Source organism: Tachypleus tridentatus, chromosome 8 (assembly GCF_004210375.1).
Source record: "Tachypleus tridentatus isolate NWPU-2018 chromosome 8, ASM421037v1, whole genome shotgun sequence".
Classification (NCBI taxonomy): domain Eukaryota; kingdom Metazoa; phylum Arthropoda; class Merostomata; order Xiphosura; family Limulidae; genus Tachypleus; species Tachypleus tridentatus.
This window is the reverse complement of record NC_134832.1, coordinates 40,428,371-40,443,351: the sequence shown is the minus strand read 5'-3', so window position 1 is coordinate 40,443,351 and position 14,981 is coordinate 40,428,371. Positions and strand designations below refer to the sequence as shown.

At 29.4% G+C, this 14,981-nt stretch overlaps 1 protein-coding gene across 7 annotated transcripts in view; it reads left to right on the top strand.

Moving 5' to 3' along the window:
* LOC143222232 (TGF-beta receptor type-1-like) overlaps positions 1–14,352 on the top strand; it is a 123,902-nt gene extending 109,550 nt beyond the window's left edge. For all 7 annotated transcript variants that reach the window (XM_076448451.1, XM_076448450.1, XM_076448452.1 and 4 more), the window contains 3 exons: positions 3,131–3,415; positions 4,261–4,391; positions 5,999–14,352. In XM_076448451.1, coding sequence (XP_076304566.1) covers positions 3,131–3,415; positions 4,261–4,391; positions 5,999–6,133 — 551 coding nt within the window. In that variant the 3' untranslated portion in view covers positions 6,134–14,352. The remainder of the gene's footprint in view (positions 1–3,130; positions 3,416–4,260; positions 4,392–5,998) is intronic.
* The last annotated feature ends 629 nt before the right edge of the window (positions 14,353–14,981 follow it).

Here is a 14,981-nt window from a genome sequence, read left to right as displayed (position 1 = left end):
ACATTGTTGTGAAACATTTAATTGAGAAAACACCAGTCATCTTTACATTTCTTCAATATTTAGACTTTCTTGACCATAACAAAATTGTTGATAAGCCAGATGTCTACAAACATCTTTTCAAAACACTGTTAGGGAAGCTGATTGAACTACAGCATCTGGATGAAGGGACAAACAAAATTGCCAAGAAAGAATAATTTTACTTTATAGACAGTGTAAAAATCTTACCTAATTCTGATTGTCATTATTTTAGAGATTATGATCCACTGAAAAATGAGTCAGTGGATTTGTTCCTGCATAATTATCTGAGAAAGAGAAGCTCATGTCAGAGTTCAACAGTTTATAAATTTTTTAAACTTCCACTACTTCTATTTCATGAACAAGCCAGTGTGGAATAGGGGTTCTTCATAAATAAAGTAATTTTAGTTGAGAACATGCAAGAGGTTTCTCTAGTTTCTCAGAGTAAAATGATAGAGTATATTGATTTGATTGGTGGTATGTCTAATTTCAAAGTAACACCAGCACTCCTAGAAAATGCAGCATCAGTCAGACAGAAATACAGACATCTAGAAATTAAGAAAAAGAAAATTTAAGTACTACATTTGTCACCAAAACAGAAAGCCATTGAAAACCATGTTTTGATGTTTCAAATAACAGTTAGTATGAGAATGCCAGAAAGGCATGTTATGAGCTGATATGCTCTAAGTTAGATAACTTAGAAGGTAATACTGAATCTTATCAGTTGAGGTGAACATTTTGATTGTTATTGTTTTGAATAACATGTTTTGTGCTTTAACTTATTTTGAGGTTCTAATTCTTCATTGTAAGTCTCCCTTTCATAAATGAAAAGTTTTTGTCGTCATCATTCACAGGCATATGTCACAGTAAAACACAGTACTGCAAAATAATACATTATTTCATTAAACATATTTCATTTACAGGTGCAGGATATCAAATGTGAATGTTATTATGTTTATGATTTTATATTTTTAGTTCAAATACTGCACTGTATAGGTAGGGCTTTTCACTTACATGTAAAAAACAAAACAAAATCATGTATAAGCATCTGTCTGAGACTTAATGCAGCTGTGTTCCTATATCCCTATTGATCCTGTAAGGTATTGAGTTCCTCCAACACAACTTTGCCCAACACATTGCTAGAGGAATTTATCTTCCTTGGAAGATAGCCTACTCTACATGTACTACGTACTGCTCACATGTGCCTTGTTCCTAGATTGATGGTGGAATTTCTCCTTCCATTTGGCTGAACTTAATTTGAAGATGTTATGATCCTCTTGGATGGATGTTGGTTCCCAGCAGTTGAGTTTTGGAATGTAGTTGACTTATCGATGGGATAGTTTTGATTTTACCTGTGCACGGATGTCAGTTTCTGGCAGTTGAGTTTTAGAAGCAGTTGACTTGCCATGTATGGTCTTTTATGCCCTAACAACTCCTCCACCTTGAGGTACATACACTTTTATACCCACATTGTGCTCCTCAAAGTTGTCAACCATTTTCAACATCTGTGTAAAGAGCATACCTGGTACAGAAGTGGTGCAGTTCTTCATGTATCATTCTCTTGAAGACACTTTAGAAAGATGCTTCTATTTCCTCCTAGTCACCATTACCTACATCTATTCAATGCAGGATTCTAGCTATGTATGTGATGGAAGTAAGGTACTTTTTCAGAACTTACAATTTTCCTTCACTGAAAATATATTTCCGACAGTTCTGCTCACGCTTCCCACCCTTTTTCCTACTGCCCACAATGGTTTTTTATTCTGCCTAAACTTGAAGAGATAGTAAGGTAGAGGGAGTCACATGAATCATGTGTGGCAGGTGTACTTATTGTAGGAGGTTTGTCACATGATAACTTACATACATGAATTGATTAAACTATGTGAACTGAGGGGTATATAGGAATGAAAGACTTGTGGAATGTGAAAACAATTTAACAAATAGAAAAAAGAACTGGATGAGAATTGATATGTATGTAGTGGAAGTAATTTCCTGTCTAAAATATATTTTCAGTGTAGGAAAGTTATGACCTTTACTTCATTTAGAAAGTTTAGAGGTTATGCAAATGAAATATGAAAACTCTTAAGGAAAAAAATTGTATTTTTATTATTAATATTAAAATCACCTTGCACTCAGATTGATTCAGTAAAAGCTTTAGATATTCACAGGGAAAATCTTTATTGTAAATATTTTGCTAAAACATCTGATTTTCTGTATACAAAAGACTGATAATTTTTACTAAAACTTGCAATAATTCATGAAGGTATACTTATTATATCCAGAGTTATTGTAAAGTATACTTTCAAAGTGTTTAAAGTGTCAGTCAAATTACACAAACCCAAAATCTTAAGATTAATCATATACAAAAGGAAGTAACTAATAGAAGGTATTTGAGATAGAAACTAGGTTTAGAATTTACTTAAGTAACATCTGAAATAAGAAACTAGGTTTGTAAACTAATTGGGAAATATTCATGTAACTAACTATATTTAGAGATTGATTGAGAAATGTTTAAGACAAACTTGCAAACTAGCTAGAAGGTTTTAGTAAGAAGAAACTAGATTTATAAACTAACCAAGAGACATCTAGCATATAAATTAAGTTTATAGGCTAACTAGAAAATGTCTGGACAAAGAAATCATGCTCAGAGAATAACAGAGAGATATATATTACAAGAATCTAGATTTAGAAAGTGATGAAAAGATGTTGATTGGAAAACACTTAAGTAATAAAATATGTTTGTAAACTAAGTGAGAGTTTATGGCATTGGGAGTTGTTCAGTAGCATATTGAATTAGTTGAAACAAAATAAAAAAAACTTTAAAAGGTTTCATAGAAGTTATTTTTCATGGTATAAAATACCATCAGAAACTTTTTCATTATCATAGATCTCAGTATATTAAATATTTAGGGTAAATTTGATAATGTTTGTGTTCTTGTGTTAAATGTAGTTGCAATGATATTACACAATGTAAAGAAGTTTTGTTTTATTGTGAGACATCATCATATTGTTAAATGATATAGGAAGATATTGTAATATGTTGTATGTAAATAAGAGGATCTAAGGAAGCAAGAACTTTTTCTTTAATAATTGTTCTTTCACTGTCTGACAACAGGTAAACCAGCTGTTGCTCACAGAGACTTAAAAAGCAAGAACATCCTTGTCAAGAATAATGGAACATGCTCTATTGCTGACCTTGGACTTGCTGTACGATTTGACTCATCTACCAATTCAGTTGACATCCCACCTAACTCTCGAGTGGGTACCAAGCGCTACCTGGCTCCAGAAGTGCTTGATGAAACCATTAATCTAAACCACTTCGATTCATTTAAACGAGCTGATATTTATGCCTTTGGATTAGTACTATGGGAACTTGCTAGGCGTTGCAATGTTGTTGGTGGTATGTTTACACAATAAAAGTGATATAATTTTGTTTTTTAGTCCGTATCGGTTTTTAACTTTTAAATGTAATATCTCCAAACAATCAATTTTCATTATCAGTATATAAGCTATAGATAAGCCTCTAAATTATTATGTATGTGAAAAAAATATGTTTTATATAATAAGTTGAAAGAGGTAACAACTTTAAGAATCACCCTATATAATTAGAAAGTAAATATTATTCTAGCTCTACTTTTCTAATATGTGGAACTTTAACAAATTACTGGAAAAAGATAAATTTTCTTTGAGTACATTTATAAACAAGTTATTGTTCAAAATCAATAAAATATATGATATGTATCATTACATTATTGTATTTTTATTTTATATTTTAATTAATTCTTAGATTAACTTATAAATACAACAGTGATGCATCAATTTTAGTTTTTGCTTTTATCATATTTTGAATTCTAAAATAAGACCAAGCTTATTTCCATCATAAGTTTACCTAGATAAATAATAAAGCAATACCAGCTTCGTAAATAAGTAATCTTAAAGCGAAGAGAGGTGAAACTGGTAGTTGATTTTACATCTCACAGCAGACTATGATTAAATAAGACATATTCTTTTAACAGCTCAACAAGAACATAAACATTTTGTCCATAAACATTAATTGCAAAATCTATGTTTTTTCCTGTTTTGTTAACACTGACTTACCAGATATTTACCAACAGAGAACTGCTGTTTCATTTTGTACATACATATTTGAAATATTTTGTTTGATGTATTTCATGTGTGCTAGGTTTTGCAACACACAAATAATTTTTTAATCAGTGCAAAGGTTAACCATCCTTATCTATGCAGGTATGTATGAAGATTATCAACTTCCCTACTATGACATGGTGCCCTCTGACCCTACCATTGAAGAGATGAGAAGGCTGGTGGCTACTGATAAACAGAGACCAGCCATTCCAAACAGATGGCAATCTTGTGAGGTAGAGAAAAAAAATTAAACATCCTGAATAGCTGTTGTTTGGTTCTTGTAACCTTACCCCTAGTACTTAATATTATACAAAAATTTAAAAAATTTGATCACCAGTGAACTTGTCCTGTTCCCAGGCAGGAAAACAAGACATTGCTATTCTTTAATAGTCCATGTTTGTTTGAGGTATATGTTGTATGGAAATAATAGTTTGTAGGGCATCTTTGAAATTGTATATAATGTGGAGGTGGGAGAGGTTTCATGGTTTCTGCTTTGTATGTAGATTTTTGTGTTAACTTAAGTCTTTTTTTTTTTTTTTTTTGCTGACTTTTGTGTAGGTAGCTAATAGGGTTGTATTTTAGGAGCCTTAGGGCTAATCATGAAACTTTGTGTTGCCCAAGCTGTAGTATCTTGTGAACATTATTAGGCATGTAGGTAATGTGTTTTGTGGTTGGTCTTCTATGTTTTTGAAAGGGTGTCTGGTGTACAATCTTCATTGTATCCAGTGATAAGTCTTATGAGATTTATGAGCTTACTGATTGACTGGTGAAGTTTTCCTGTGTGTTCTGACCATGCAAGTCTTTCATCGAATATTACATCAAGAAACTTGGCACCAGGACTTATTTTGTGTTGCCTAATTGTAATTTAACTCTTTTTTTTTTTTTCTAAATTTTAAAATGTTTATTTCGATTTCAGTGGAAAATAAAGCCCTGGGTTTTGAACAGGTTTAAAAGGATTTGTTACACCAACCATTTATAGCATTTAATGATTTCTGTATACAATCTGCAGCAATTAGCAGATTTCTTGATACACTCCAAACAGCTGTCAGCAGAATATTGAGAAAAGTAAGTGTAACACATAGCTACCATCTTTCTCTGTACATAAGATTGTGTTAAATATCACTTTGTCATACATATTATCCACAGTTGTAATAGTGTAAATAGTTATGATGTTCCAATTTTTATTAGTAATCGTAATTTTTTCCAGCTTTTCAGTCCTAACAACAAAAAGTAATGTTTTTATTTTATTAGCTCTGTTTTTTCTGTTTTCGCAACTATGTTTAATAATTTTCTCAGTTACATTTTTCTGTGTTAGCTCTATGAATTTTTTTAATAACTCCAAATGTCGATAAGTATTATCCCGATAATTCTAATTTTTTTCATGATATTTTCTGTTCTGAATCTTTGTTTTTCTCAAATGCTTCTTACTTTTTATTTCTTTATTTTTTTTAGTTCTTGGTCTTTTTGTCAGTTATCAACAATATTAGATATCTTTTAATTTTATTTCTGTGCATATAAGTCTTAAATGTTGGACTTATCTTGACTTTCCTTCTGTATGAATCAATGAAAATATAGTTTAAAATATACACTTGGCTGAATGATATATCCTTTAATATTAAATACATATAATTAAATAGAAGTATCAATTTTTATGCTAGCTGTGTTTAAGTATGTAGGCCATATATCTGTGTCTAATAGTTTTTGATGTTTCTGAATGGCTAATATTACATACAATTTTCTGTTCTTAAGAATGTTATAAGGATCACTTGTTCCATATGTCTGTCATCTTAAACTTTTAAGACTAGGAATCTACAGTTACTTGTGCTATCTTCTTTATTAGGCCTTGCGTGTTGTGTCTAGGATTATGAAAGAATGTTGGTATCAGAATCCTGCTGCACGGCTGACAGCTTTACGTATCAAAAAGACCATAGCCAACTTAGGAGCTCACGAAGACCTGAAGAACATGTGTGCCTAAATACACATTATGAAGTGTTAATATGAATTGGTTAAGATAGATTTATTTTTGGGAAAGTTTTGACTGTTGCATATCAGTAACACTTTTTGTGTGTCCTTTTAGATGAAATTTAGTATGTGTGAAGTACTTTTAGAATTGTTGTCATATTTGTGTGACTGAGAAAGATGAGATTTCAGTGAAACAAAATTTGAGAAATTAGTATACAAGTGTTATGAAGGAAATTGAACAACACAGATAAACTCAAATTTAACACACTTATACAAACATTATCAATGAAGGTGGATTTATACATGCAGATTTAATCTAAAGTAGTAATTGTGTAGATGTTTTGAAGAAAAGTTAACCTACATCAGTGCAAATTTCAGATATCATTGTGAAGAAAAATGGAGGTACTTGGACAACTTCTTATTTAGGTATATAGTAGACACACTTATGTTTTTATTAAAGTTTTCTTTGTGATTAAGCCACAGGTCTGGTCACAACAAATAAAATTGTTAGCCAAATTTCATACATAATGATTACCATAACTCTTATTCTGGAACCATACTATTTTATAAAATCCTAGAGCAGAAAATACCTTTAAAGTAACTCCCAACTCTCTGTATTTTATTTTTACAACATATTCAACATATTACATCAGTTGATAATGTTGCACATAATCTTTATATCATAACAAAGAGCCTTCAGTTAATCTTTTGTGTTTCATGATCTATAATTCCAAAGAAAAATTATATAAGGTGCATGTAATTTTATATTGTTTGTTTAATCAAAGCATTCAAAAACATATTGATGAATCTGTAGTTGAAAGTTTGTGTTGGTTCAGTCTGTATTTTAGGGAAAAAAATTTAGTTGAACTTATATGGTTAATTAAGGCTATGTTAGAAAGAGATTTTAGTGAGGGTTTGTGTTGGAAAAAGGTCAAATATGAGAGAAGGTTGTTTGAATAGCATATTGGAAGTATGGTAAAAAAAAATTACATTTGCTGTAATTTGAATAGCATATTGGAAGTATGGTAAAAATTACATTTGCTGTAATTTGAGAATGTTTTTAATTAAAACAGTGTTTTATGAAGATTTTCAGTTGGGGGTTGTATACATATATCTGTATTGGAAAACTTTCACTTAGGTTTAATATTTGGAAATTATATTTCAAGAGTTTATTTGATTAAAGCTTTATGCTGGGAATATAATTGCGACTGAATATTATAAAAGTGTTTGGTTAAGTCTGCATTTTTGAAGAGGTTTGTTTATGATTATACATAATAGTAAGATTGTACATAGAGGCAGAGGTTTGGTTAAGATTGTATGTAGTGGTAAATGTTCAGTTGAAATTGTACACAGAGGAAGATACTTGATTAAGATTGTACATAGAGGAAGACCCCTAGCAGTAGGAGTCTTGGTCAGATATTGTTTTGGAAGGAAGTTTAACCTGTTTTACAGAATAATTGTGGTTGAAAATTGTTTCATGTTCTTGATTGATTAGTGTAAGTTACAGTATTTTGTAATTAAATTAAGAAGTGAGTAAATGTTATTTTATATTAGAATAAAGTAGAAAAAAGAAAATAATATATGGTGAAAGCAAAGTAGTTAGGTGTTTTTTTGGTGTTTTTTTTAAGAATTCAGATATATGTATATAGTTACCTTGGAACAGATAAAATGTTTTTTTATGTATTATTCATGTGAGGTGAAGTGAGATATAATTTTAAATACATTAGGTTAAGATAAAGAATGTGTTTTCATTTTTCTTCAGTTAAAAAGAAAACTAGTACCTTACTAAATCTATGTGGTTATTTATTAAGGTATAGGAGAAAAGAAAACTGAATTTTATAATTTGTTTAAAATTAATATCCATTAATATCTGATATCCATTGGATTAAAAGGAAGTTTTTTTCAAGCTTTGTAGGATTGAGTTGGATGTGACAGTGTACTTTCTTTGGGAGTGAAGTGGTTATGGTAATATGAATTATATTATATAATATAATTTTGCATGAAATGATCATAATACTATGATTTACATGGGAATATATTAGTCATGATATCTTTTTCATATAAAGTGAAATGGTTAAGACAGTACTGATTTGGGAGTGAAATAATCATTGTTTACCTCAGATATAGAGCATTATGTATTGATTTATGTGGGAAGTAGTCAAAACATTATTATTTATGTATTTTTGAGGATGAAGCAATTATGATATGACTTGGTTGGGATGAGATTGTAATAGTGTAGTTTATTAGGAGTGAAATAGTCGTGATATTATGACTCTAAAAATGCATTATAATAAATTATGTTTGAAACAGAAGCTGACAACATATACAGTGTTGTTGTTCTTTTATTGTGGATATAAAATGAAATAACCCATTATTTAATTATATCAAGTAGAGCAGTAAGTTTACTGTTGAATGAGACAAAATGCATAACCTGGTTCATAAAGAAACTAAGCTTTAGGTTTGTACTCTAAGTTAACAGATGAGTATCTGAAGTGAATCTATTTACCTTAACATGAGGTTTGTCTACAAAATGTTTGGAGTTACAAAGGTATGAAAGCAATAGAATATTGAGCATTCTTTGACTTTTGAAATATTTTTATTGTCTGAAAAGCCTAATGTCACTTCTGTGTGAATATATGAAAAAACATTCAAGGTAATGTTTCACATGTGTTTCAATATATAATAATTTGTATTCAATTGAATAACCTATAGGGCTCTTACTGATTGCTGAAGATATTACACAGAGCTTTTATTTGTTTAGTATGTATTGGTTAGGTTGCCTTCTATCTGAGTTTATAAAACCTCTTTAGACAAATATGCTTTTTGACTTTTTGAAACTATTTAATCCACCTTTTTAATTACTATATGCATTTGTTCAAAATGAATACATCAGTTTTCTTTTATTTATTTTACACACATTTATAGCAATAGTTCCACTCTAAAAAATCAACATTTTAATTTTGGTATCTCATTTCATACAAATATCTATGTTCTTTTTAATGAACTCGTGTAAGATATGTTAAAACTGACCACCACTATGAACAGCAGTTAAAGTGGTGAAAAACCTAACTACCATTTAATACATTGAAAAAATATTCATTTCGATCCACTGTTAAAACTAAGTTTTTCTTTTATTTTATTTAACACTTTTCATTATTTTTAAAATTTTCTTTTTTTATAAGGTTGTGGTTTTATTTCCACAGTTGTTTCTCATATGTCAAAACAATTACTTCACATTAAAAATCTTAATTTAAATTAATGTATTGATGTTTTAGAAGTTTTAATTTTTAATAAATAATAGTGAAACAAAAAGTGTAAGTTATTGATAACTACAGTCTTTGGACTATGAAAGTCATAGATATTCCTACCAAATTTTGTTGTGAGTTGTGAGGAGCTATTTCCATCAGTAAACTGCTGAGTTACTTAGTGTTTTTAACTCTGCTTAGTTAAGTAGTTGGTGATACTTGTAAATTTTTAGTATTTTTTAGAAGTAATTTAAAATGATCATCTTACTTTGGTGATACTATACTTCTCTATTGTAAAAATAACTAAGCTAAGAACTGAAGTCATTATTTCAAGACTTATGAAACAAGAATTACTTAAGTATATGAGAAGATACTGCTCAGAATGGTAAAATCACTTAATACACATCTAATAGAAGAAGAATTAAAATTATATCAGGTAAATTTTTTTAATTTTGTTGGTTCATCACTTAGTGTGAGTAACAAAGTACTTTCATAAATGATATTTTCAGGAGTTTTAACAACTGCTCTGTTTATGTAGAGTATAGCAGTATATTTATATTTGTTATCAATGTTCAGTTATAAGAGTTTAGTCCAGTCAGTAATTCATAAGAGTTTTATCTTGTTTCATTTAAATACAGGCTAGAAGTGTACATCTTGTCAATATTCATTCACAGATTATTTATCTTCTGCTCTTTTTATCAAAAGCTTAACAGTGTATGTCCTGTCAGTAACCATGAAGAGGATTTTCTTCATCAACTCTGTTTATCTGGAGGTTAGCAGTATACATCTTGTTAATAATCGTTTACTCTGTTTATCTCGTGGTCAGAAACATAAATATGTCTTGTTAATATTCACTTACAGATTTCTCATAATCCACTCTTTATCTAGAACTTAGACATAGTAAATACATGTATCTTTTAAATATTTATTCACAAGCTTTTCATCTCTTACTCTGTTCATTTAGAGAGTAAGAGTACGTTTCTTGCTAATGCTTTTCTCTTGAATTTCATCCATTTCTTGGATGCTCATCCAGCATTCTGTATAACTAGAGGCTACTGTATATCTCTGAGTTTGTCATCCTTGTTTGTTGGAAGGAAATTCATCTTCTTTTTTTGCTTATCAAAAAGGTAGCAGTATATATTTTACAAGTGATCATTCATGGAGTTTTCATCCACTACATCAAATCTGTGGATGTCTGATCAGTGTTTATTCATAACATTTCATTTAATACTTTCTAAGTTTTTTTTTTGAGATTAGGAGTAAATTCTACTTTTTTATTAAGCAGGTATTAGTGTCCCCTATTTTGTTTACCTGGAAGATAAAATTAAATTTATGCTTTAAAAACATTGTATCCAAACTTTTCTCCTTTTTTCATTAAAAAAACTGGTGAAGTTCATCTAATTGGATAAGTTCATGAAAAACTTGTCTTTTATACTGTGTACAAATTGTGCATGTGTTTAGTTTTTAACTCTTCATTGTCAGAGCAAAGGAGAGGTGTAATCTTGTTAAATAATAATTGCCATTTTAATTTCATGTTGAATAGCCAGTTTTTCTATACATGTTGATCACATCTTACCCATAATTTTTTGTATTTTTCATATATATTAGTTGAGATTAAAGAATTCACTTATTTATTTATTTCACACAACAAAAACCATTCCAAATCCACAACCTGGTCTGCACCTTTTACACTGTCAGACCTACCTCAGTCAGTAAATTAAAAACATTAAGAAAAAAAATCATAAAATTGATCACAGTCTCTGGTTCCTAAACAGTAGCATAGGAGCAAGTTATACCATCTCTCATGTTTCCTAAAATATAAAGTTGTTGCATGATTAAAAAAAATCAGTACTTTACAAATTTCAAATATCACTTCTGATGTATTTGAACAAAAATATCAAATCAATTATAGAATTAATAGCTACATAATATGCATATTTTTATATTTTCAGCTCTGCAGATACTTGACATTTTTGTTTATCTTGATGATGAGAGTCAGAAATCTTTTACTTGGAATTAGTATTTGTTATATATTTTAAATCATACACGTGATGATTGACTTATGCAGTGTCATGTAGACATTGCTCTGTTATATGTCAGTCACATTTCAGTTTTATTAGCCTTCTTTAAGATACATCAATTAATTCTTCTTCTCATGATATCATTTAGACTTTTCCATAAATACTTGTAGAATTTAAAAAACTTCGTACTTTTCTATCAAACAAGATCAAGAACTTTTCAGTAGCAACGCTGGCGGCCGCGCACGCGATGTACGACCACTTTAATGCTAGCCTGCTGCAAATACGCTGAACTTGGTGTCTAAATAAAAGTTCGTTTTACGACCATGTTGTGACTTTCAGATATATGTGTTTGGTTTAAATTTAATCTACAAATGTTTATTGTTGTTTATAACAAAAGAAATTATTTGTTGCGTGCGTACTATATGAACAGGCAACCGATAAAAACGCCGATCACTGGAATAAGTTGTGCGGCTGCTCGTGGCGCATGGAGCGCAATTTTTCAGATCAACCCCTCTTTGTGTTGTTTTGCCGCGAAGAAAACCAGAACGTGTTGACCTGAATTGATGTTAACCAATCAGAGCACAGATTTGCAATCACGTGAATGTTTGTTGTTTCTGCATATCTCGACAAAAACATAAACAAAGAATCACAGAAAGTCTACATTCGAAAAAAATGTGCGGCCGCGAGATAAGCCTGAATTATCTATACTAATCTGTTCTCAAATCCTATCTGTGAACACGACACTCTTTTTGTCATAACTTTTTTATTATTTAATATTTTTTTTAAATTTTAAAAAAGTATTATTGTTCTTACATCAATGGCTTTAAAATTAAAGCTTTAAAATTGATACATTTTTCATGAAATATTTTGACCCCATTGCTATTTTCAGAAGCTAATAATTTTACTTAAAACAGCCAGATGAATGTCTAATTATATTTATTTCAGTAGTTAAGAGTTTCAGTGTTTACATAAAAATGCCTATGTTTTTAAACAAAAACTTCTTGACTTATAAATGTCAAACAAACGTTTTTATAAATGTGTAGCTAGCTAATACCTGATTCAGTTTATTTATTATTTTACTTTTTTGTTATTTGCTTTAAAACATCAAATTTTAATTTTATTCAGATCATTTCATTAACTTGTTCTTGAAAGGAGTAGGAAGTGTGAAAATTTGAATTAATACACATTTATAGCATGAATCTACAATACTTTTTAAGATACTTGCATGAATTCACCATTATAGTTCAAGAAATAAAACATGTATGAAACTTTTCCATACACTGTAGCTCTTGTTATGGAACTTTCTTTGTATTTGTAAACAGTGATAAACTTTTACTTATCAGTGTAGTTCATATTAAAGAAAGTTGGTACAACAAAGTAGCTCAAACTTTTAAACCATGTGCAGTTCATGTTATCCTGGATTTAGCAATTTAATTCACATTTTTAAACTTAGAAGTCAACAGTGTTAAACCTTGACTCTACAGTGTAGTTCATGTTATCAAACCTAAACTCCATGGTGTTTCTTGTTGATTCAAACCTTTACATTTCATTGTAATATATTATTAAATTGTTACTTGATAATGTAGTTTACATTGCCAATCCCAATTGGCTCTGCAATGTTGTTCATATTATTAAAGCTTAAGTCACATTGTATTTTATTAGTCAAAATCTTGACATTAAACTGCAAATCATTAATGAATCTCATCTATATGGTGTATTTTGTGTTATCAAACCATGATTAAAAAATTATTTTATTAATTTGTATGTTAGTTATACACTGTATTTTGTGTTATTTAATGATGATATAACAGTATAGTACATATTTGTTTAATGTGGATTAAATGGTGTATTTTATTAATTCATATCGTGAATTGACTATTTTAAAACCTGGAGAAGTTCGATTTATTAAAACATATTTTCTACAGTGAAGTTTATATGATCAAGCTTCAACTCTACAAAGTATTTCATGTGAATTTTATTCAATTAAATCGTAGTTTTGTTGTATAGCCATGATTTCAAGCATTCAGGTTTAAATGTATTTCACCATGTCAATAATAGTAATTCATAGATTCCATTACATTTTTTTTCACTGTAATTTATAAAGATACATTTTTGTTGTCATTTATAGTATTATATCCTTACTCTATAGTTTATTTCATGGTGTCAGACAATTATTGTTTAATACATCATGATGTTAAATCCTAATTCTTTGCTTTTCACTATGCCAGATATTTACTGTTATTGTATTTTGTAATATTATTCTTGATTTTGTAATGTATCCCATGAGGGTAGACCCATTTCTTTAATGTATGTTTCACTGTTAATTCTTGATTCTGTATGTATTTTTAACATCTTCAGACCTGTTCTATTAATTTTTGATTTTTTTTCATGATATTAAAACCTTTAGTGTTTTTATATTTTATATGTTAGGCTTTGATTTTGTATTTATCTTTGTAGTGCCTCACTTTCATTTTTTAGTATATTTTGTGATATTACATTTAGTTCATTATTTTAGGCTTTATCCTTCATGATGTTAAGTCTCAACTCTATAATGTAAGCTGTGTTGTAAAATCTTATTTCTTTGGCATGTTAAATAGTTAAACCATGAAGAATTTATTATATTTCACTCTGATTTTTACAGTATATATAATGGTGCTATATCCAGATTATAAACAAATTAATCATGTTTAGCTTTTGTCTGTACATTATTTCATTAGAATCTATGGTGTATTTCATGAAGTTAAATTCTGAATTCATAGTGAAATGCATGACTTAAAATCATTGTTTACAATTTAGTGGCCACAGTTACTCAGTGTTTATGTTATTTCTGGTGTCATCTTATTTGAACTGATTGGATAACTTGTAAACCTCTCTCTGTACTTCTTTGAGTGAAGGTTTAGGTAATATAAATGTCTCAAGTAGGCTTGTATGGGTAGGAACTAACTAAAGTCAGTTTTTAGATAATATTTTGTTGTCATCCTTATTGAGTCTTTATTCTGGTTATAGTATTATAGGAAAATAGGACTTCTAAGAAGGTGATTCAGGCATGGTTCCAGTGGATAGGTTTGTTTTTCCTGGATCTGTGCCATGGATTTGTACAGGAACTCTAATTTGGTTGAAATTTTGTGAAACATTTCTGTACCTAAAAATTTGTTAAATGCTAATTTTTAAATTTTGACCTTTGCACATTTGATGTGTATAAAATGTGACATTTGTCCCATTATATATGAAATATCAAGTTTTTACATTATATTTAGCATGTTGAGCAATTAGTAAAATTCTTTACGGTAGAAACCACAATGTTGTCTACAAGTAGTTCCTGTCCATACACACCTTTCAGTACTACAGCTTAAAATTAGTATAAATATCTGGAAAAATCAGAAGAGAAATTAGAGCTAAGTTTCCATGAATATATTTAGTTCAGTACTAAGTGCTTTTCGACTGCCAGTACTTAATCAGTAAGAAAATACTAACATGACAAATTGAAGAGTTGAGGTAGTCTTATTACCTTTATATAGTAGTTGCCTGATATTAATGAAAAGCTATATTGTAGTTTAATGTCACTGATAAATGTACAACCACTATTATTATTTAC